Raw genomic sequence first — 25,355 nt, forward strand, 5'->3', positions numbered from 1 at the left:
CTAAATATACAATCATGTCATCTGCAAATAGAGATAGTTTGACTTCCTCTTTTCCTAACTGAATACCCTTTATTTTTTTATTCTTGCCTAATTGCTCTGGCTAGAACTTCCAATGTTATCTTAAATAGGAGTGGTGACAGAGGGCATGCTTGTCTAGTGCCGGATTTCAAAGGGAATGCTTCCAGGTTTTGCCCATTCAGTATGATATTGGCTGTAGGCTTGTCATAAATAGCTTTTATTATTTTGAGATATGTTCCTTTGATACCCAGTTAATTGAGAGTTTGTAGCACAAAGTGCTGTTGAATTTTGTTGTAGGCCTTCTCTGCATCTATTGATAATCATGTAGTTTTTGTCTTTGGTTCTGTTTATGTGGTGAATTACGTTTATAGACTTGTATATGTTGAACCAACCTTGCATCCCCGGAATGAAGCCTACTTGATGGTGATGGATAAGCTTTTTGATGTACTGTTGCAATCAGTTTGCCAGTATTTTATTGAAGATTTTTGCATCTATGTTCATCATGGATATTGGCCTGAAGTTTTCTTTTTTTGTTGAATCTCTGCCAGATTTTGGTATCAGGATGATGTTGGTCTCATGAAATGATTTGGGAAGGATTCTCTCTTTTTGGATTGTTTGGAATAGTTTCAGAAGGAATGGTACCAGCTCCTCTAAAAATAAAGTGATGGAGGAAGATTTATCAAGCGAATGCAGAGCAAAAAAAAAAGGAGGAGTTGCAGTCCTAGTCTCTGATAAAATGGACTTTAAACCAACAAAGATCAAAAGAGACAAAGAAGGACATTACATAATGGTAAAAGGATCAATGCATCAAGAAGAGCTAACGATCCTAAATATATAGGCACCCAATACAGGAGCACCCAGATACATAAAGCAAGTTCTTAACCTACAAAGAGACTTAGACTACTATTGTGTGGGAGACTTTAACACTCCACTGTCAGTATTAGACAGATGAACAAGACAGAACATTAACAAAGATATCCAGGACTTGAACTCAGATCTGGACCAAGTGGACCTAACAGACATGTACAGAAATCTCCACCCCAAATCCACAGAATATGCATTCTTCTCAGCACCACATAGCACCTACTCTAAAATTGACCACATAATTGGAAGTAAATCACTCCTCAGCAAATGCAGAAGAACAGAAATCATAACAAACAGTCTCTCAGACCATAGTGCAATCAAATTAGAAATCAGAATTCAGAAACTAACTCAGAACCGCACAACTTCATGGAAACTGAACAACTGGCTCTTGAATGTCAACTGGATAAACAATGAAATGAAGGCAGAAATAAATGTTCTTCGAAACCAATGAGAACGAAGACACAACAGAATCTCTGGGACACATTTAAAGCAGTGTCTAGAGGGAAATTTACATCAATAAATGCCCACCAGCGAAGCGAGGAAAGATCTAAAATCGACACCCTATCATCAAAATTGAAAGAACTAGAGGAGCAAGATCAAAAAAACTCAAAAGCTAGCAGAAGACAAGAAATAACTAAGATCAGAGCAGAACTGAAGGAGACAGAGACACAAAAAAATCCTTCAAAAAAATCTATAAATCCAGGAGCTGGTTTTTTTGAAACGATCAACAAAATAGATGGACTGCTAGTCAGATTAATATAAAAGAAAAGGGAGAAGACTCAAATAGATGCAATAAAAAAATGACAAAGGGGTTATCACCACTGACTCCACAGAAATACAAATTACCATCAGAGATTACTACAAACAACTCTATGCACACAAACCAGTGAACCTGGAAGAAATGGATAAATTCCTGGACACTTGCACCCTCCCAAGCCTAAACCAGGAAGAAGTTGAAACCTTGAAGAGACCAATAACAAGGGCTGAAGTTGAGGCTGCAGTCAGTAGCCTACCAACCAAAAAAAGTTCAGGTCCAGATGGGTTCACAGCTGAATTCTACCAGAGGGACCCCTCCCTAACTCATTTTATGAGGCCAGCATCATCCTGATACCAAAACCTGGCAGAGACACAACAATAAAAGAAAATTTCAGACCGATATCCCTGATGTACATCGATGTGAAAATCCTCAATAAAATACTGGCAAACCAAATCCAGCAGCACATCATGATCAAGTCAGCTTCACCCCTAGGATGCATGAGTGGTTCAGCATACACAAATTAATAAACGTAATCCATCACATAAACAGAACCAGTGAGAAAAAGGACATGATTATCTAAATAGGTGCAGAAAAGGCCTTTGATAAAATTCACCCCTTCATGCTAAAAACTCTCAAGAAACTAGGTATTGATGGAATGTATCTCAATGGAATAAGAGCTATTTATGACAAACCCACAGCCAATATCATGCTGAATGGCTGAAAGCTGGAAGCACTCCCTTTGAAATCTGGCACAAGACAAGGATGCCCTCTCTCACCACTCCTATTCAACATAGTATTGGAAGTTCTGGCCGGGGCAATCAGGCAAGAGAAAGAAATAAAGGATATTCAAATAGGAAGAAAGGAAGTCAAATTGTCTCTGTTTGTTTGCAGATGACATGATTGTATATTTAGAAAACCCCAATCATTTTGGCCCATAATCTCCTTAATCTGATAAGTAACTTCAGCAGTGTCTCAGGATAGAAAATCAATGTGCAAAAATTACAAGCATTACTATACACCAATAATAGAGGGCCAAATAATGAGTGAACTCCCATTCACAATTGCTACAAAGGGAATAAAATACCCAGAAATACAACTTACAAGGGATGCGAAGGACATCTTCAAGGACAACTACAAACAACTGCTCAAGGAAATAAGAGAGGATACAAACAAACAAATAAAAAAATTCCATGCTCATGGATAGGAAGAATCAATGTTGTGAAAATGGCCATACTGCCCAAATTAATTAATAGACTCAATGTTATCCCCATTAAGCTACCATTTACTTTCTTCACAGAATTAGAAAAAAACTAGTTTAAATTTCATATGGAACCAAAAAAAAGCCCACAGAGCCAAGACAATCCTAAGTGAAAACAACAAAGCTGGAAGCATCACACTACTTGACTTCAAACTGTAATACAAGTCTGCAGTAACCAAAACAGCATGGTACTGATAGCAAAACAGATATATAGACCAATGGAACAGAACAGAGTCCTCAGAAATAATGCCACACATCTACAACCATCTTATCTTTGACAAACCTGACAAAAGCAATGGGGAAAGGATTCCCTATTTAATACATGGTGTTGGGAAAGCTGGCTAGCCATATGCAGAAAACTGAAACCGAACCCCTTCCTCACACCTTATACAAAAATTAACTTAAGATGGATTAAAGCCTTAAAGTTAGACCGAAAACCATAAAAACCCTAGAAGAAAACCTAGGCAGTACCATTCAGGACATAGGCATGGGGAAAGACTTATGACTAAAACACCAAAAGCAATGGCAACAAAAGCCAGAATTGACAAATGGTATCTAATTAAACTAAAGAGCTTCTGCACAGCAAAAGAAACTATCATCAGAGTGAACAGGCAACCTACAGAATGGGAGAAAATTTTAGCAATCTGTTTGTCTGACAAAGAGCGAATATTCAGAATCTATGAGGAACTTAAATTTACAAGGACAAAACAACCCCATCAAAAAGTGAGCCAAGGATATGAACAGACATTTCTCAAAGGAAGACATTTATGCAACCAACAAACATATGAAAAAAAGCTCATCATCACTGGTCATTAGAGAATTGTAAATCAAAACCACAATGAGATACCATCTCATGCCAATTAGAATGGCAGTCATTAAAAAGTCAAGAAACAACAGATGCTGGAGAGGATGTGGAGAAATAGGAACACTTTTACACTGTTGGTGGAAGTGTAAATTAGTTCAACTATTATGGAAGACAGTGTGGCAATTTCTTAAGGATCTAGAACCAGGAAATACCATTTCACCCAGCAATCGCATTACTGAGTATATGCCCAAAGGATTATAAATAATTCTTCTCTAAGGAAACATGCACATGTATGTTTGTTGTAGCACTATTCACAATAACAAAGACTTGGAACCAACCTAAATGCCCATCAGTGATAGACTGGATAAAGAAAATATAGCACATATACACCATAGAATACTGTGCAGCCATAAAAAGAATGATTTGCAGGTACATGGATGAAGCTGGAGACCATCATTCTCAGCAAACTAACACAGGAACAAAAAACCGGACACTACATATTCTCACTCATAAATGAGAGTTGAACAATGAGAACAGATGGACACAGGGACAGGAACATCATACACTGGGGCCTGTTGGGGGATTGGGGGGCTACGGGAGGAATAGCATCAGGAGAAATACCTAATGTAGATGATGGGTTGATGGATGCACCAAACCACCATGGCACATGTATACCTATGTAACAAGCCTGCACGTTCATCACATGTATCCCAGAACTTAAAGTATAATTTTTTAAAAAAGAGAGTATAAAAACTTTGGTAAATAATTCCTTACTCTAAGTAGTATTAAATTTACAAATTACCTTTCATATCTTTTTTCTTTGATCCTTATATTGCCCTGATGAATATGGTGATACAAATATTATTCCAGTTTTATTACAGAGGAAGAAACCAAAGCTCAGAGAAGTTGCTGCTTTGCCATGGTTATAGCTAGTGAGATGTAGGGGTGGAAGGGACTTCAAAATCTAGCATTGTAATTTTAGGTTCATTATTCTACTTATATACTATATTGGCCTTTAAATGTAGAAATTTTATGAAATATTACATTCCTATAAAAAGAGTAAGGTAGCTGAATTGTCCAGTCTTTAATATTCGTTCTATACATTATAAATCATCTTCTCTTAAGGTTCCCTTAGTGGTTTTGTTCCAGAAATCTTGGCTTTAAGATACTGTCAGTGCATACAGTATTGTTATTAGTATTATTTGAGTTGTATGCCATCCAAGAAGTAGGTTGAGGTTTTGTTACCAAATTTTAAAAAGATGCCTAGTCATGGTGATTTGTATTAGGTTTCATATTAAAAATAAATTTTGCTTTGTAAATTAAAGTGAAAGCATTTAATGTTTCTTCAGCTCTCAGCAGTTAACCATGCTGCTTTTTTTTTTTTAAGACGGAGTCTTGTTCTGTTGCCAGGCTGGAGTGCAGTGGCACAATGTTAGCTCACTGCAACCTCCGCCTCCTGGGTTCAAGTGATTCTCCTGCTTCAGCTGCCCGAATAACTGGGACTACAAGCATGTGCCACCATGCCCATCCAATTTTTGTATGTTGAATAGAGATGGGGTTTCACCATGTTTGCCAGGATGGTCTTGATCTCTTGACCTCATGATCTGCCTACCTTGGCCTTCCAAAGTGCTCGGATTACAGGCATGAGCCACCATGCCTGACCACCATGCTGCTTTTCTAAAGACATTTTCTTTAGGTATTACTAACTTAATTTTGTAAAAAAATTTCAATTATAGAAAAGTAAATATATAACTGTTTTGGGCCTTTGTACAAACTTAAACTAATATTTACTTTTACGAACTTTACATATTATACTTTATGACATAAATTCAATCCTGATTAAAAGCCTTGCAAAATTAAGTGAAGTGCCTTCAATCCAGTTAGGATTGGTATCATTCTAAATTTAAATATACCTTTCTTCAATTAGAAAGTATTTGTACATTTTTTTCAATTGTAAATAAGTTATTAAAATAATCACATTTTATTTCAGATTACTTTAAACTATATGCTTGTGCTGGACAATTTGAAAAATCTGATTTTTCAATTTTGTTTTAAATAGAAAAATGTAGACCTTAGCAGTAAACTTTCTATCCTACCTAATGTGTTTTATGTACCGTGAGAGTTTGGTAATGAGGAATAAGTTGTTTTCTTACTGCTTGATATATTTAATAAATTGAAGTTCTAATGTATATAAATTTTGTCTCTCAAACTCTGCTTGACCATGGTAATTTGGTTTTAAGCCAGAAGTGCATTAAGTGCAAATTACAATTATTTTGGCTTTCCTTGAGCATTTTCTCTGGATTACAGTATATTTGATAGAATTATATTATCAGTTATGAAATCTGACTATTTTGATTAGACAATGAAATATTCTTGTCATCTGAGCAAATGGTGTGAATTCATTTATTAACGTTCCTCCAAAAGATTAGGTAGCAAACTATATGAAAGAACTATAGTGCTCTTCCTAAAATGAGGCATAACAGAATTTCAGTTAACACTGTCAGAAACCACTCTATGGATATAAAGTTTCTCAATGTGACATTTGTTCATGTATTTTACCCTCTTCGATGGGGGACTTGGGTAATGAAGTGTAGTTTTGACTGTCGTTTGTCAGTTGGAAAGGTTCCCAAAACAAGGAAGCATTTGTACATGTGCATGTGTTGGCAGGGTTCCCCTTTTCTCCTGTTGTCAAAGACCATTTTATTTTCACAAAGATATGTTTGTATCTGTTCTACAATATGGCATGTGAATAATATACCAATAATGTATGGAGGAGTTTTTTGTTTTACTTTTTACATGGCAAAACTGTAATCTTACATATTATTTTGGTCCTTTCATTTTTATGTCAGGGTCTTTATACATGAATGTTTCTGGGAAATATTTAAATCTTTTGTAATTGTCTAACAAAAATTTCATGGTCATGGAGGTATTTGAAATTGGGGAACATAGCTGAGAATGGTGTTTGGTTCCTCAACAGTTTTTGTGCTGCACATTGGACATGAGTAATCTCTTTTTTTTGGTGCCCAAAAGAAATTTTAAAATTCTCAGGTACAAAATTAGAAATGTGTTTACCTCTAATTTCTAAAGAACCAGTAGATATGATTGCCTAACTAAAATGGAATCAATTAAATTACTATAATTAAAGATTCATATATATTTAAGTTTTTCATTTATATTATTAGGGTTTCATCACAAAGCTACAATATTAAAATTTGAGAGAAACAGGTTATACAGACAAAGAACAAATACAGTTATTGTGCATTGATATAGTTGAAAGGGAGCAATTGAAATTGGGTAATTCTGGATGAAGTATAATTCTCAATTTGTTTTTTGTTTTAAAGTTGGTAAAAACTAATGCAAGGATATTACTGCGTTTGGACAGTTTTGTAAAACTCAGGGCAAAATTAATATTGCCCATTTTTCTAAGAGCTACAAGAAGAGCCTCATTTTGTAGTCACTAAATTGTAGATTATTCAGTTTCTAGCAATAGAGTAGGCCATGTTGATACAGGCATGCCTTGGAGATATTAAGAGTTCAGTTCCAGACCACCTCAATAAAGCAAACATCATGATAAAGCGAGTCACGTGAATTTCTTGGTTTCCCAGCGCATATAAAAGTTCCGTTTACATTATACTGTAGTCTACTAAGTATGTAAGCATCATGTCTTAAAAATATATACATATCTTAGTTAAAAATACTTTTTTTCTAAAGAATGTTAATGATCATCTGAGCCAGATCTTCAGTGAGTTGTAATCTTTTTGTTGGTAGAGGGTCTTGCCTCAATGTTGATGGCTGCTGACTGATTAGGGTGGGTAGGACAGTTACTTGTTAAAATAAGGTTACAGTGTAGTTTGCTGCATCAATTGACTCTTCCTTTTGTGAAGGATTCTTCTGTAGCTTGCCATGTTTTTGATAGCAGTTTACCCACTGTAGAATTTCTTTCAAAATTGGAGTCAGTACCCTCAAACTCTATTGCTGTTTGTCAACTAAGTTTATGTCATATTCTAAGGCCTTTGTTGTCATTTCACCAATATTCACAGCATCTTTACCATTAGATTCCATCTCAAGAAACCACTTTCTTTGCTCATCCATAAGAAGCAACTCCTCATCTGTTCAAGTTTGATCATGAGATTTCAGTAGTTTAGTGTCCACATCTTGAAACTCTACTTCTAATTCTGGTTCTCTGGCTATTTTCACTCTGTCTGTAGTTACTTCCTCCACTGTAGTCTTGAACCACTCAAAGTCCAATCAACTACTTCCAAACTCTCACTGTTAATAGTGGTATCTTGACCTTGTCCCATGAATTACAGATACACTTAAAAGCATCTAGAATGGCAAATTATTTCTAGAAGATTTTCAGTTTACTTTTCTCAGATCCATTAGAGGAATTACTATATATGGCAGTGATAGCCTTATAAAATGTATTTCTTAAATAATAAGACATGAAAGTTGAAATTACTCCTTGATCTGTGGGCTGCAGAATGGATGTTGTATTAGCAGGCGTGAAAACAACATGAATATCCTTGCATATCCCCATCAGAGCATTTGAGTAGCTAGATGCATTGTCAATGAGCAATAATGTTTCAACAGGAACCTTCTTTTCTGAGCAGTAGATTTTAATGGTGGGCTTAAAGTATTTCGTAAAGTATGCTGTAAACCAATGTGCTCTTATGCAGGCTTTCTTATTCCATATATAGAGCACAGGCAAGTCAATTTAGCATCATTCTTAAGGGTTCTGGGATTTTTGGAATGGTAAACGACCAATGGCTTCAACTTAAAGTCACCAGCTGCATTAACCCCTAATAAGAGTCTGCCCTTTGCTTTGAAGGTTTGAAGCCAGGCATTGACTTCTCTGCTCTAGTTGTAAAAGTCCAATAGAAGGCTGTCTTATCTACATTGAAAATCTATTGATTAGTCACTTTCATTAATTATCTTACCTAGCTCTTGTGGATGACTTGCTGTGGTTTCTACATCAGCACTTGCTGCTTCTCCTTGCACTTTTATATTATGGTGATGAATCTCTCTTTAAACTGTGTTAACTAACCTCTGCTAGGTTCAAACTTTTCTTTGAAACTCTGAGCCTTCATAGATTTGAAGAGACTTGGGTTCTTGTTCTGGATTAGGTATTGGCTTAAGGGAATGTTGTGACTGATTTGATCTTTTATCCAGATCACTAACACGTTCTCCCTATTAGCAATAAGTCTGTTTGGCTTTCTTAATATTTGTGTGTTCACTGGTGTAGCACTTCTAATTTCTTCCTATAACATTTCTTTTGCATTCACAGCTTGGCTGTTTCGTTTAAGAAGCCTAGCTTTCTGCCTATCTCAGTTTTAGATGTGCCTTCCTCACTATGCCTTATTGTTCCTAGCTTTTGGTTTCAAGTGAGAGACCTGCAACTCTTTTCATTTGCACACTTAGAGGCCATAGTAGGATTAATAGGCCTAGTTTCAATATTGTTGTGTTTCAGGGAACAGGGAGGCCCAGGAAGAGGGGAGAGACGGGGGAACAGCTGGTTGATAGAGCAGTCAGAACACACACATTTATTGATTCCTTTTTTTCTCCAATGTTCATTTTCTATTTACATATTTTAGCAGTGGAAAGTATCTTAGATAAAGCCTATTATTTTACCTGAGGTGAAAATGACTGTTCATGGTCATGGAAGACTTTTTTTTAATTATTATTTAGGATGATAATCCTCTCAGTAGTTTTAAAATCCATTAGAAAACCTTGCTAAGATGAGAATAATTTTGAGGCTGGGCCAAGGAGAACAGAAAATATGGCTGTGAAAGGGGAACAAGATGAACTTGGACCAGATGTGCTCAGAGTGGAGGTTGCATTAATAGGATATCAGTTTGTCCCTTCCTAACCTTTGGATGTAGGGTAAAAGACACCTCTCAAGAATCCTTCCCTAGGCTGGGTGTCGTGGCTCACCATGTCTGTAATCCCAGCACTTTGGGAAGCCGAGGCGGGTGGATCACAAGGTCAGGAGATCAAGACGAGACCATCTTGGCCAATCTCTAGTAAAAAATACAAAAATTAACCTGTCATGGTGACAGGCTCCTGTAGTCCCAGCTACTTGGGAGGCTGAGGCAGGAGAATGGCTTGAACCTGGGAAGTGGAGGTTGCAGTGAGCTGAGATGGCGCCACTGCACTCCAGCCTGGAGACAGAACGAGACTCCGTCTCAAAAAAAAAAAAAAAAAAAAAAGAAAAAGAATCGTTCCCTGAAGTCCACCACCTGCTTTCCTGCCTAGGTAAGTCCCTACTAAATGCTTCCTTGGGACCTGTACCACTGCTTAGTAACTAACACTTTTCATATTCATAATTATTTGTTCGGTGTCTGCATGCTCTTTTAAAATAAAAGCCCATGGCTAAACAGAGACTGGTTCATCCTTAATTGCCACCGTAACACAGTGCCCTGATAACTGGTAAATAACTGCTGGTTAATAGGCTGCAGTGCTGTCTTTTTAAATAAAAGGATTGGTTGATTACATTTACGCAAGTGAAGAAGATAAAGGAAAGCATAAATACTTTTAAATTTGGTAATAAAGACAGTATCTTCCCTTTTATTGATCAGTTTGGTTCTTAGATTTTGATAAAAAGACTTGTCATTCTGTTTTAGCTTTATAATGTAAAGTTATCTATTTAAAATTTTTTTCAGGTCCATAGTACTGGTATGAGTTAGGAAAAAATGAAGTTAATCTCTAATAAACTGTTGAATGTAATAAGAAAATCCAAATTCATACTAGTAGCTATCTCTACTAAAGAATCTGAGGATAGACCTAGGATATCTTCATCAGAATCTCTTATAATATTAAGACAATTCTTTTGTAGAGTTTTCCGTCTGATGAAGGTTGGCCATTTGCAAAGTATCTTGGAGCTTGTGGAAGAATGGTGGCTGTAAATTATGTTGGAGAAGAACTTTGGAGCTACTTTAATGCGCCATGGGAGAAACGAGTTGACCTCGCTTGGCAATTAATGGAAATAGCAGAACAGCTTACAAACAATGACTTTGAATTTGCACTCTACCTCCTGGACGTCAGCTTTGACAATTTTGCAGTTGGTCCTAGAGATGGGAAGGTAATCATTGTGGATGCTGAAAATGTTTTGGTTGCTGACAAAAGATTAATTAGACAAAGTAAGTATATAATTTTTAGATTTTTTATACTCATTTTTTCCTATGTCAAAATAATGTTTATACTTGTATGAAATGAGTTTTGAATTTCCTCCTTAGATGGCAACTTTAAGCGTCTTTCTTTGCTTTATATAACCACTGTCAATAAACAAATACAGATACTCTTTGACTTAGTAGGGGGTTACATCTTTATAACATCATTGTAAGTTGGAAATACTGTAATTTGAAATACATCTAACCTATGGGACATCATAGCTTAGGGTGGAAATTGTCTAAGACAAAGTCTATTTTATAATAAACTGTTGAATATAATTATATTCATGTAATATATTGAATTTTGTACTGAACATGAAAAACAGAATGGTTGTATGGGTTCTTGAAATATGGTTTGTATTGAATGAGTATCACTTGCACCACTGCAACAACGAAAAATCGTAAGTTGAACTATTAGCAGTTGGGAACCAATTATACTAAATCATTGTATTTCTATACTTTCAGTCACAGCTTCTCCATGTTTAGCAAAATATTCTTTGTATTCAGTTGGACACAAATATATTCTATGTGTATGTATATGTCTTTTGCATACTGTGTGCTATTCTGTGGTTTAAGAATCTAATGCAGCAATAAATTTAATATATTGTTACAGGCTACCAGAGTAACTGTATTGCTCTCATGGAGGCCTCGTTTTTCTATGGGACCTCTTACAGGGATGTTCTGTTGTTCTGTGGGGGTCACTACAATAATAGTTTTGTTTTATTTTTAACCATTTTGATGATTCCTGGCACTGCAGCTCTGAGTTTGGTTTGACATTCTGATTATTACATCTCACCAAAAACTTTGCTTTTCCGTTTATTTTTGAGTTCTGTAGATGGGTAGTGTCTGAAGTGGTTTGAAAATTAAATGCCATAGAATTTTAAAGCATCAAGGACAAAGGCTGTAGTCTATAACCACTTCGGTTAGAAAAAGAAACCAAAGGGTTGTTGCTCCATGGTGAGGGTCTTAACATTTTTTAATCACCTCTTTTCCTTCTGATAAAAGTGATATGAGTATCTTTTGACAAACAAAGGCTGAAAATCTGTGGCACCTGGGGAAAAGTTTATGTGCAAGCCATATATTAGGTTAACATTTACTTTTTGCATGATCTTAGCATGACACTGTTAAATACTTGATTTTTTCCCACTCCTTTGTTCAGATTTTATACTTACCAGACTACTTTCTGATTATTTCTTGACTTGCCATGTAGATCCTCCTATAGGAAGTGAACACCTTGCTGGAGTATTCTGCTCCCTATTTACCTGTTCCTACATCTGTGAATGTTGTAGCAGCATATACTGTGGTTTCTTTTTTAAAGCATACACAAGCAGGTGGTTTTTAGTATATTCATAGAGTCGTGCGATTGTCCTAAACTTAAAATTATTCCAGTGTTTGTAAAATAATTTTATAATTCATTTTATGCCGACATTCCTGGAATAATTGTTACTAATTCCTGACCTCAGATGAGTCCAACCATATAGCTTCTGTATTCTTGCATTTCATACAGTGAGCATTGCTCTAGTGCTACTTTAACTCTGGTCAGTTCTTTTCAAATGTGTCATGGGTCCTCTAAATAGCCACTTTGCAAAAGCTTCTGTCTATTCATTCACTCTCTTTTCTTTCCACTTTCTAGTAAATGACCTTTATTTTATTTCTTCACAGAGAAATTGAGGTTTTGCTGTGGCAACTCCCTCAGTATCCTTCTTTATCATCTAAACCTCATTAAAACAACACACATTCATCTTTCTTTTTCAGATAGATTCTTCTTCAGAACTTGTTGCATCAGTTATCTTCTTCAATGCCCCACCTCCTTCCTTTAATATGCAACTTCTCTTGCCTCCCTATGAAGAGAATATATAAGACTCTTCTGCTTCTCCTTGCTTGTCCACTGTTTTTAAAAGTATTTATTGCCTCTCTGCTTCCTTGGCCTCTGTTCATTCCTTACTCCATCAAAACCTGACTTAGACATCTGCCTTGCCATTAGCAACCACCTAACTGGCAAACTTGTGAAGTGATTGTGATTATCATCAACTTTTTGAAGTTCTTTCCTCCTTTGGAATAGTAACCTTCCTTCTATTGAAATAACAACTTTCAGAAAACATAAATCTGATCTTACTACTCCTTTGCTTAAATAGCTTTAATGACTTTCCATTGTTCTTCAAGTAAAATCCAAACTCCTTAACCAGGGCATAATCTGTGTGACTTGGCCCTCTTCTCATTCTTTTTCTTTTCTTTCTTTTTTTGAGACAGGATCTCAGTCACCCAGGCTGGAGTGCAGTGGTGGAATCACAGGTCACTGCAACCTCGACCTCCCTGGCTCAAGTGATCCTCCTGCCTCAGCCTCCCAAGTAGCTGGGACTACAGGCACACATTACCATGCCCGGCTAATTTTTTAATTTTTTGTAATGGTGGGGTCTCACTGTGTTACCCAGACTGGTCTGAAACTCCTGTGCTCAAGCAGTCCTCTCACCTTGGCCTCTCAAAGTGCTAGGATTACAGATGTGAGCCACCCTGACCAGCCTTGTGTGTGCAGGGGGGGAGAGAGAGAGAGAGAGAGATCTTTTTTTCGAGTACTTCATTTTTAATACCCCTCTGTCTATTGCCCTTGCTCCTTCTGCTACAATGGCCTTTTGTTTTCCTGAATGAATCGGCCCACTTCTGGGCATTCCCATATGCAGTTTCCTCTTCCAATAATGCCTCTTCCCTCTTCTGTATACAGCTAGCTATTTGTTTTTCAAGCCTTGGCTCCTTCAAGTACATGCATGCTTATGTGTTCTCTATAAGCCTGTTATTCCTCTTCCCTCCAAGTCATAAGTTTCAAGTCTAGTTCTAGTTGCGCATATGACATGCCCATTTGACACCTTATAGCTCCTTTATATTTATTTTGTTTATATATAAAATATTGACACTATGATGTCAAATACTTATTAACGTCATACACTTATGTCATATACCATATGTCATATACTTATTAATTTTTGCCTGAAATGTTTCTCCAATCTAACTTTTCATTCTGGGCTTTCTATAGTTGCTGTCATGATCTTAATCCTTCCAATCTTCAACCCAGAGTTATCTTTCTATAAAACAAATTATGGTTATGATTACACAGTTACAATATTTTCTGTAGCTCCTTGCCAAGTACCTTTCTCACAGTCCGCACAGTGAACTTACTGCTTCGTGAACCAACTGGACTGATCTCTCCAGTCCATGCCTTTGTATAACACTGTGTTCTGAACCTAAAATGCTGTTTTTCCTAGTTTCTTTTCAGATTTGTTATCTTTTAGGACCTAAATAAGACGTTCTCCTTTTTGCAGCTTTCTACAGCCCCAGGGAAAAGTGCTAATTCCCCACTATTCCTGTAACATTGTGTCCTATTTCTTTATGGCACTTTCTGTGTATGATGGAAAGTCACTAGGCTAAACCTGTAAGTGGTAGGGACCTTTTTGAATCCTTCTGCCTGGCATTGACGAGTTCCCAGTGAATGTTTGTATGAATTTATATATTTAAATGTTTAAAGTTATAATATACTTTTACCTAAAAGTATACAACAAATACTATTAATTAGTGAAATATTCCGTTTTTGGAAGCAATGAAAACTATTTTAATTTTTTTTCTACCTCTGCTTTTCCTCCTTTCACAGATAAACCTGAAAATTGGGATGTGTGGTATGAAAGCAAATTTGATGACTGTGATAAGGAGGCTTGCTTATCATTTTCAAAAGAAATTCTTTGTGCTCGTGCCACTGTGGACCACAATTACTATGCTGTTTGTCAGAACCTCTTATCCAGACATGCCACCTGGCGTGGCACTTCTGGAGGACTCCTTCATGATCCACCAAGTGAAATTGCCAAAGATGGCCGCCTCGAGGCCTTGCTGGATGAGTGTGCCAACCCAAAGAAGCGCTATGGCAGATTCCAGGCTGCAAAAGAACTGCGTGAATATCTGGCACAATTAAGTAACAATGTGAGGTAGTCTATGGTGAATGTTTCTTTTTTTCTCCATTTAAACAGCACTGGCTAACACTAAACCACCAAAAACTATCTGAAAAAATGAAATTTGGAAGTATTACATTCAGAGGATGATAAACTTGCACTGATAGATCTTAATGTTAACATCCATCAAAATAAGACATTACTTCAAAAATCACATGATGCTTCTGCAAAAAAGTATGTTCTTATACTTTGGAGGCTTGAGCTGTCAGCAGCTGCTCTCCCCTACCCCGGAATGCTTGAGTGGATTAATGAATATTGTTAAGCTATTGGAAATGAGTCTGATAGTACATTGGCTTGTGTATCAAAGGATACTTGGTACTTAGTTTGCATTTACTATCCTGATTTTGTGAATCTCTTGCATTTACTTTGAATGTCAAGTTAGATTGGCCTGTTTTATAGGCCACTTTTTCCTTCTGATATGTAGGGTTTTTTCCCCGTTTTTGTTATTTTTTTAAGTTAAATTTTGAACATTCAGGTTACTGTAGGTGTTCATTTAAATTTTGACTAGTTATCATTCAGTGCTATTTGGTATGTTACTTACAGTTAGGGCAGGATTCCCAGGTTTACTTTGTTTTTTTTTAAAGAAACCTAAATATTATGTAAATACTTCTTTTCACCACCTTCTGTAGTTTCACCATTGCATGATATCATTTCAGGTTATTTAAAAGTTATATCCCTCCATGCCAACAATTACAAGTGTACACTAAACGTGAAGTTCGGCATATGTTGCAAAATGTCATTTTATCCTTTACTGAAGACTTTAAGAAGAATATACTAGCAATCTATACCTTGATGTTCATTTTGATTCAGAAAAAAATACAATCCAGTATCTAAAAAGTGTTTACTAGTCCAAGATAGTAATGCATATGCCAAAGAAATATTACACCTAGTCTCATGTTTAGAATTTAAAATAGAGTTGATGACATACTTATTCTTACCACCCTACTTCCAGTATTTTAGCTCTGTCATTATTAAATTCAGATCTTCCTGGTTATTCTTTCTGTTGAAAGTTAAACTACCGCTTTCAAGTAATTTAAAGTTATCCTACCTTTTATTCATTGGTAGTTTTGCAAAATTTACATGGTAGCCATTGTTTGAACTTAATCAGGCATCATAACCTTTTATTTATTGATGAACTAACCATTATTACTGTAAAGCAGACAAGTTAGCCAGTCAGCCCACTTTGGTCTTCTTTACCTAATGGTTAAACATCCAAACATCAAATTTAAGTATTTGGATGGAAATGTGTGGGCTCTTTAAAAAATGTTATAGTATATAAGTTGACTGTCACTAACAGGTAATATTTTTCTGTTTGAAGTTGTTACTTTTGTTTACAGCAAAGTTTTGATGTAGTGTACGGTAGTGAGTTCTAGACTGATCTTATTCTAAATCAGAAAGTGATTAAAGTATGCACAACCAAAGCCAGGTTTTTCTTTTTCGTTTATTCAGTAACTATTTATTAAGCATCAACTCTGTGCCAGGCACGTTATTAGCTGCTACATACTGTCTGAACATGACATACGGTTAAGTAACTTTACAATTATTAGCAAATACTTCAATGTAGATATTTCTTAAGTTGAAATAGCATTAACAAGGATAATACTTTGACGTTATTTTGTCTTGTGATGGAAATTCAACTTGTACCCTCTAAAACTAAGTTGCTATAAAAATAGGATGGGGTGAAGTCAATAAAGTTAATCCTAGTTTAAAAACTGAAAGGAAAAGGTAAGAGCTTTCCATCATAAAATAGTTGCATTATGTTAATTTTTACACATTAGTGCATTGCCTATATCAATTGGCCCTCAATGAGGCATATAAGTGCTGAGAAATTTACTAAACTGACCCTTTTTGCAACTTTGGGAAATTTTTGAGGGGAGTAGTTAAAATTGTCAAACACTCACCTCTTACTCAAAACTTCAAATAAAGTACACTTTTTCAAAAGGGAGCACCTTTTATATTGATAAGTTTTCATTATATACCTTAACAATACCAGTCACAAAGAGGTCATCTGTCTACAGTTTAGTGAACATTTGCTTTTCTTTTTGGAAGTGTGATTGCGATTGCAGAACAGAAAGTGAGAAAACACTGCCAGCAGTGATTGCTACTTGAGGTAGTTTTTTATAACTACCATTTCCCCTCCATGAAATTATGTGAAATTTATTTTATCTTTGGGAAAAGTTGAGAAGATAGTAAAAGAATTAGGAATTTAAAATTACAGGGAAAAATATGTAAGTGAAAAAGCAATAAGTATTTTGTTCACTTTGCTATCAAGATGTTCACTATCAGATATTTATTATATGGCAGCAATTTATATTTTTAATCATTGCCCATTAATAGACGCAGTAAAATATTTTTGAATCAGACATTTGGGGTTTGTATGTGCATTAAAATTGTCTTTTGTACTGTAAGTTACTGTTAATTTGAATATTTTATCGAACTGTCTCCCTGTGCCTTTATAATATAAAGTTGTTTCTACAACTTTTAATGATCTTAATAAAGAATACTTTAAGAATCACACTTTTCAGACTATTTCTTAACTTCAGATATCCACATTTTTCTGGAGTGGAAAGTGAGTTTGTATAGATAAGTTACTTTTTTCCTCTTGCATACACTTTATTAGAATTTTGAGGGAACTATCTGATTGGATGTATACGGCTTAAGGTTATGTGTGTTTTCTTTTTCTGTAGTACTGAATTTTAAAAAACTTTTGCTACTAAAATGGAATTAAAAAAAACTTCATTATGGTAATTTTCAAATGTATGCAAGAGAATAACATAATGAACAATAGTATAACTATCATTATACTAACGTCAAAAGTTAACACGTGGCCAAACTTGCCTCCAGCTTATTTTGAAGTAAATCTGAGATGTATCATTGGATTTATGTTAGGCATTTTCTCCTAGCAAAACACAATACTAATTTTTTTTTTTTTTTTTTTGAGACTGAGTCCCACTCTGTCGCCCAGGCTGGCCTACAGTGGCATGATCTTGGCTCACTGCAACCTCTGCCTCCTGGGTTCAAGTGATTCTTGTGTCTCAGACCTCCCAAGTAGCTGGAATTATAGGCGCCCACCACCACACCCGGCTAATTTTTATATTTTTTGTAGAGACGGGGTTTCTAGCCACATTGGCAAGGCTAGTCTCGACTGTTAGTGATCAGCCTTCTTCTGCCCTCTAAAGTGCTGGGATTACAGGTGTGAGCCACCATGCCCAGCCTCACAGTACTATTTTACATCTAAAAAATTAAAAATAAAAACTCAGTATCACCAAAGCAGGAAAACTCTCAAACACCATTGTTTTTCTCAAAAACTCTGGATCCAGCTGCAGGGATTCTGTACCACTGACTGTACAGATGGAGCAATTTCAGGATCAATAAGACATAACTGCAATTATTGCAACATGTCATTATAAATATGTAAATCTATGCATTCAAAATGCTACTAAAACCAGCAACCAAAAATAACAAACTACCTCAGTCACCTTTGAAAGGATTCTGAAAACTGCTACATTGGAGAAAAACATTTATCCTACCTTACCTCAGGATCACCAAATTATGAGGGGAAACATTGGTAGAATACTTAGAATTATTTCAATTAACAAATGCAGAAGGAGTATTAGAATATCGCTGTTCTTCAATTCCTGTTAAATTGACAAATCCAAGCAACGATCATCAATGGCTTCAGAGACTATTAGCTGAAAAGCTGATGAGAAACCTTGTATGGATAGACGAGAATGGCAACACCGGAACCCACTGGTCAATCTTACAGCAATGTGTCTTCTGATAGGACTCAACAGGTACCCAGCATCGCCTATGAAGTGTCTGGCCAAAATACAAAAACCGTGAATCAAATCAAGCCCCTATACCTATCGGTAAATGGAGAGTGAACAGCACAAAGGAACGTGTTAAAGGCCACCATGGGGGTGCAGTCAACAAAATTCTGAACAGGTGATTCTACAGGAGAAATGACTTGGTTTTCTTTAACAAGTTTTCGGGAAGAGGAGGGACCATTGTATTAAAATATATAAGAAACACACAAAAATGCAAGTGTTACCTTTGTATCCTGATTTGAATAAATCAATTTTTTGAAAAAGTTGAAATTTGAACAACTGAACGATAAGGTGAATGTCTTGTGTAAGCTCATCCATTTTAATTTTGCGTCTTGACAGGTAAAAAACCACTCCTAAGACTCCATGGCAATTTTCTTTCCTTTTTTTGAAGAATCAGTAATATTTTTGGGTAGGGAGGAGTGATAAGGAAAACACACCCACTCATATATTGACTTACCTTAAAATATGTGTTTTCAATAGTGTCATCAGTAATTCTGAGAGTCAATTTTTTTAGAGTTGCTTTATAAAACATTGCTTATATATTTATGGTAATACCATGGACAGAGTTTATTTGACTTTTTTTCGTCTCATTGGGACACTATATTCTGTGGTCCTTTAATATGACTTTCAGACAAATTAGATTCAAATATTTGGGGAAGGAGTATAAGATTACAGGCAGGTTTTGGTCATACAAACCTAAATAGATTGGTGTACTCTTTGTGAGATATAATGCAGGTTTGAGGATATTTCTGTATCTTCCTTATTTGTTAAAGTCATTGCTGTCATTAAAACCATAAATAGAAATCTCAAACAGTTGGTACTCATTTGTTTTCAAGAGAGAGAGAATATTTCTCTGATGCCATTTAATAAAAGGCAGTTAAAAAGAGGAAACAGACATCTTTGAACTACTTTAAATGAATACTTAGATGTTTCTGAGAGAGAGAATGAATCTCTTCTTTGACACTTGCCACTCGTGGTTCTAGACAAATCATGTAACATCTGTGAGACAGTTGCCCACACATAGAATTTCCTCTTTGACTCTACTACAGGGTCACTGAACAGATCGGGCAATGTATAGGAAAGCACTTTGTAAGCTGTGAAGTGCTATACAAGAATATTTTAATAATAAATAAACACTGATGGTTTACCCAGAGAGAAAGAAGGAACTTCATTCAAGGAATAAATAATTGGTTTCTTGCTAGTTGGCAGGGCACAGCCACCAATGACTTTTACCTCTTTATAACTCAAGACTGTAAACTAGTTTTAGCAGGAGAGAGGCATTCAGCAGATACTTTCAGAAAACTTTCTGTGGTTTAGATGAATTTGCCAAAGATATGATTTGGCATGAAGATTTTAAGTTTCTTATTCCTAGCATTTCATAGGATAAACATTTATAATCAGCTGGGGGAAAAATAATAAATTTGGCAGGGAGGAGGACTATTCCAAGACTATTACTATTGTCAAATTATTCTTGAAGCTAACTTTTCTATCTTTAGTTGAAATATCAAAAGGAAACATTTTGCTATAAGTAAAAATATGTTATAAATTAATTTATATATGTTTTAATTAGGTATATATAAATTTATATTAAATTATGCTAAAGTGTATATGTGTTATATTAAATATGTTATAGTATACGAAACCAGTAAGTCTAACTTAAATCTTAACGTTCTCCAAAGAGAAAACACAATAGAAGCTAACATGGTAAATCGTGCAAGCTCATTAAAAATCAAATAATCAGTCACTCCATCTCTACCCTCATCGTTGGAAGGAAACAGTAGCAGTAAAAATGGGCAGAGAATCAGGTTGAGTTTTTCTCCTTGGCTTGGCAGAACATGTGTCTTAGGCAAGGAGGTGGTGGAGGGATCAGGGGTGCTATAAGGCAAAGAGAGAAGTCCTTGGGTGGATCCAGATGCTTCTTTGCTCCTGGATGCCTATACTAAACAAAACCCCAAAAGAAAAACAGGCTGGAGTTTGCCTGTGGGTAACAGTTTGCTAACCTGCATTCTAAATTATTGCCTAGTATTTGTGCATAAAAATATACCATACTTCATTTAATCATTTATCTGGTTAATGTCCAACTTTTCACTATTAAACATGCTGTTATGCATATCATTATGCAAATAACCCTGCACATGTATGAGTACTTCTGCAAGAAAATTTACAGGTCAAAATGTGCATATTTTTTCAAATTTTTTTTTAAGGTTCAGGAGTACAGGTGAAGGTTTGTTATATAGGTAAACTTGGGTTACAGGACTTTGTTGCACAGATTATTTTGTGACCCAGGTACTAAGCATAGTACCCAATAGTTATTTTTTCTGCTCCTCTTTCACCCTCCTCCCTCAGGTAGACCCCAGTGTCTGTTGTTCCCCTCTTGTGTCCATGTGTCCTTATAATTTAGCTCCCACTTATAAGTGAGAACATGCAGTATTTGATTTTCTGTTCCTGCATTAATTTGCTAAGGATAGTGGCTTCCGGCTCCATCCATGTTCCCGCAGAAAACATGATTTCATTCTTTTTTATGGCTGCATATTATTGCATGATGTGTACCACATTTTCTTTATCCACTCTACCATCGATGGACATTTAGGTTGATTTCATGTCTTGCCTATTTTGAGTAGTGCTGCAATGAACATACAAATGCATGTGTCTTTATGATAAAATGGTCTATATTCCTGCAGGTGTATATGAGATTGCGGAGTTGAACAGTAGTTCTATTTTCAGCTCTTTCAGGAATTGCCACACTGCTTTCCACAATGGTTGAACCAGTTTATACTCTCACCAACAGTGTATAAGCATTCCCTTTGCTTTGCAACCTCTCTGGCATCTGTTATTTTTTGATTTTTTAGTAATAGGTATTCTGACTGGTGTGAAATGGTATCTCTTTGTGGTTTTGATTTGTATTTCTCTAATGATCAGTGATATTGAGCTTTTTTAATATGCTTGTTTGTTGCATGTATTTCTTCTTTTGAAAAGTGTCTGTTCATGCCCACTTTTTGATGGCTTTTTTCTTGTAAATTTGTTTAAGTTCTTTATAGATGCTGGATATTAGACTCCTTCAGACATGTAGTTTGCAAAAGCATTCTCCCATTCTGTAGGTTGTCTTTTTACTCTGCTGATAGTTTCTTTTGTGTGCAGAAGCCATTTAGTTTAATTAGATCCCATTTGTCAATTTTTGCTTTAGTTGCAATTAGGTGTGCATATTTAATCATGTAAATTACTTCCAAATTCTCTCCCAAAGATCTTTGCCAACTTAGACTCCCAAAACAGTGTATGAGAATGGCTTCTTCTAGGCCAAGCCAGCACTGGCTATTATTTGTTGATTTTTATAAATATTATCACTATTACCTGTAAAACAGGCAACTGTTTGCAACTGCTTAGTTTGAAACTGCTTAATTTGTTCATGAGGCTTAAAAATTCTAATAACATCCCCTTACTTTCCTCCTTGATTTAGAATAAGAAACAGATGTAGGAATAAAGAAGCTAGGGAATATCATCTATGCGTGTTAAAACTGTTAGTGTAGTTTGTGTCCAAGATAACAGTAGTTTTCCTAATGCTATGTCCCAGAAATCCTCTCCACTTTTGTCACAGAGTGGGGAAACCAGACACCTTCTGCCATTGGCAATCTCTCCTTGAGAAACATACATGAAGAAGCAGAGAATTTGTGATTCATGAGACAGTCATACTAAAAGGGAAGAGAAAGAGAAAGTGACTGACTGCACATACCCAGTTCTTTGTCTCAAATTCACCCTTTAGATGAGTCACTGGTGAAGCGGAAAATACAGATTGGGAGTGCTACTCATAGGAAGTCCTTCCGCTAAAACTTGAGAAGTAGAAAGTCAGTATCTTCCCCTAATACTAGCTCCAACCTTCATGAGGCTCACCATGTCTTCCATGAGTTTGATGACCATTTAATTTTTTTGTGAACTGCTTGTTTTATCTTTTGCCCGTCCTAAAAGCAGATGTGGTAAGTTCTTATCACTTAGAAATTTTATTTGATACTTATTTAAAAAGCTCATTTAAGCTTCCTTGTGCTTAGAATTTTTATTTTACACTACTTTAAAGCTCATTTAAGCTTGTGTTTATTGAAAAGGGAAAATAAAAGCAAAAGCAAAATGGCTAAGGTATTTGCAAAACATTCTATGTTGAATTCACCTACGCTCTTGACTCACTTTTCTGTCCAGAGCCCTCATGTACATGTTTTTCCACACTGTGTATCGTCCCTGTGCTATCAAGAACACTGGTGAAACCATGTTTTTCAGAAGAGTGCTCCAGTACTGTCTTAAAACTTTCTTCACGCCATAGCCACCAACTATGTAAGCTTTGATGTTGGTACGTTCTTAAACTCCCCAGTAGATGTAAGAATGTTTCAGACCAAAAAAAAAAAAAAAAAAAAAAGATAACTAGGTCCCATATTTTCCTTGTTAAATGGTTTTTGAGTAGTTTGTTGACTGAAACGTTAGGGGTTGCACTTTTCCAGTAACTGGAATAACAACCAGATTTGAACATGTGCAGGCATTGGTGCCTCAACACAACTACTGCCTGGCTAACAACAGACACCATTTATTGTAAAACTAATGTTGGTTTCTTATATGTTAAAATTTGGAAAAAAAATTATAACTGATGAATTATAGTGCTTTTTTTCCAGTATGTCTTTTTTTCCTTATTTTGGGGTAAAATACATAAAACAAAATTTGCCGTCTTAGTCATTTAAATGTATTATGTTGGTGCAAAAGTAATTGTGGTTTTGCTGTTAAAAGTACATTGTGCATGTAATTTATGCCATTATGGCAAAATCGGCAATTACTTTTCACCAACCTAATACAATGAAGGGGAATTAATTACATTCACAATGTTGTGTAACCATTACCACTATCTATTTCCAATACGTTTTAGCATTCCAATCAGAAACACTGTACTCAGTAAGCAATAATTCCCCATTTTTCCTTTTTCTAGCCCCTAGTAATTTCTAATCTACTTTCTGTCTCTTTGAATTTCCCTATTCTAGATATTTTATATGCGTGAACTCATAAAGCATTTTTTCTTTTGTGCCTGGCTTCTCTCGCTTAGCATAATGTACCATATTTTGTTTGCCGACTTACCCGTTAATAGATATTTGGTTTGTTTCTACCTTTAAGCTATTGTGAACAATGCCACAATGAATCCTGGTGTATAGGTATCTGTTTGAGTCCCTATTTTCAATTCCCTAGGAGTGGAATTGCTAGGTTGTATGATAATTATACATTTAACTTTTTGAGGAACCGCTAACCTTTCAGACATCTTTTATCTTTAACATGTGATTAACACTGTGGGGATGAGTAGAAAGTTGTCCATCCTTGTCACAGTGCTAGTTAGGAAGCAGTACTGACTGAGCGAATTGGGAGTGACCCATCTGTCAGTAGTACTCATGCAGGTTTATGTCTTAACAGTTGCAAGAGCTGCCAGAGGTTCTTTATTTACATCTTTAGAAACAAAGATACTGTTATAAGTAAATCTAAGGAGTAGGGCTAGGCCCAGAGATACTGAAAATTCATTTTTTAAAGGTTTGAAATGGTAGGTGGGAAAGTGTTAAATGACTGCTTGAGAAAAGGAGAGAGATTGAGAAACCAAAGGCATCATTTGGGGCTTGTAAAGGGAAGAGTCTGGTATGAGGAGATGGAGAGAGAAGGAACAATAACTTTAGATGTATTAGCATCGATATACCCATATAACAAACCTCCACATTTACTCTCAAATCTAAAACAATAAAAAATAAAGAATACCACTCCTTATAAGCATACTCTAAGTAACAGACATTGTGCTACATACTTTGATCTTTAAGATAGGTATGCTATTTTCACTTTACATGTAAAGAAACTATATTCGTAGAGGTTAAGGGATTTGTCCAAGGCTACAGAGCCAGTAAGCTGCGAAGATGGTAGTAGAATTTAGGGTTCTGTGGTTTTTCATGCCCCCAAGCCCTTTTTACAGTGCCGCACAAACCCTGCAAGCTCCAGTAATGCAGTTTGTTTTTGCCCAACACTCTCCTGTGTGCAGTTGTTTTGGGAAGAGTGAGTCCCCTCTCTTCCCTTTCAGATTTCCATGGGGACTGGCCATTCTTCTGCTGTGAGACTACCCACAGTGTGTTACTCCTTTAGTGTGTCCAGTGTCTGATTAGTGAAGTACAAAGCTTCATTCCCAAGTTCAAACTGGGCCCTTGTGCTGCTGATTTTTTGCTTTCTTCTAACCTTCTCTGTCCACTTTTGGTATGCTTCAATGTGTGAGGTATGTCTGCTGAGCTTGGAAGTTCTCCCTCATCAAAAAAGCTGTGACTCTTTGCTTCATAAGGAGGCCCTGTGTTTTCACTGGAAGAAAAAATATGTGACATACAGGGCTGCCTTCCTAAAGTGCCAGCATACCCCACCTCTATTCTCACAACAGAGTCCCCATTTCTCTTTTTACTTTATTTTTCATTTTAAAGAAATTTTGTCTCCTAGTAACCATATCAAGGGGCCTTTTGCCTCTGGGTTGCAACTGTCACTGCAGGGGTCTGCAGATTTGTTACTGTTTCTCTTCTTCCTACTACTCTGATAGTTACATTTGCACAGTGCAAACACCCTATTACTTATTTATTGATAAATTGATTGTCATAACATTCTACAATACACTGCTCCCTCACACTGATTTC

The 25,355-nt window shown here is 36.0% G+C and overlaps 1 protein-coding gene across 1 annotated transcript in view; it reads left to right on the forward strand.

The window, feature by feature from the left end:
- Nucleotides 1–17,375, forward strand: part of DIPK2A (divergent protein kinase domain 2A) — a 29,271-nt gene extending 11,896 nt beyond the window's left edge. Inside the window, exons 2-3 of the mRNA XM_012437116.2 lie at nt 10,535–10,838; nt 14,509–17,375. Coding sequence (XP_012292539.1) covers nt 10,535–10,838; nt 14,509–14,840 — 636 coding nt within the window. The 3' untranslated portion in view covers nt 14,841–17,375. The remainder of the gene's footprint in view (nt 1–10,534; nt 10,839–14,508) is intronic.
- Nucleotides 17,376–25,355: the final 7,980 nt, after the last annotated feature.

This window comes from Aotus nancymaae, unplaced genomic scaffold (assembly GCF_030222135.1).
Source record: "Aotus nancymaae isolate 86718 unplaced genomic scaffold, 86718_ANA_hifiasm-v0.15.2.pri h1tg000019l, whole genome shotgun sequence".
Taxonomy (NCBI): domain Eukaryota; kingdom Metazoa; phylum Chordata; class Mammalia; order Primates; family Aotidae; genus Aotus; species Aotus nancymaae.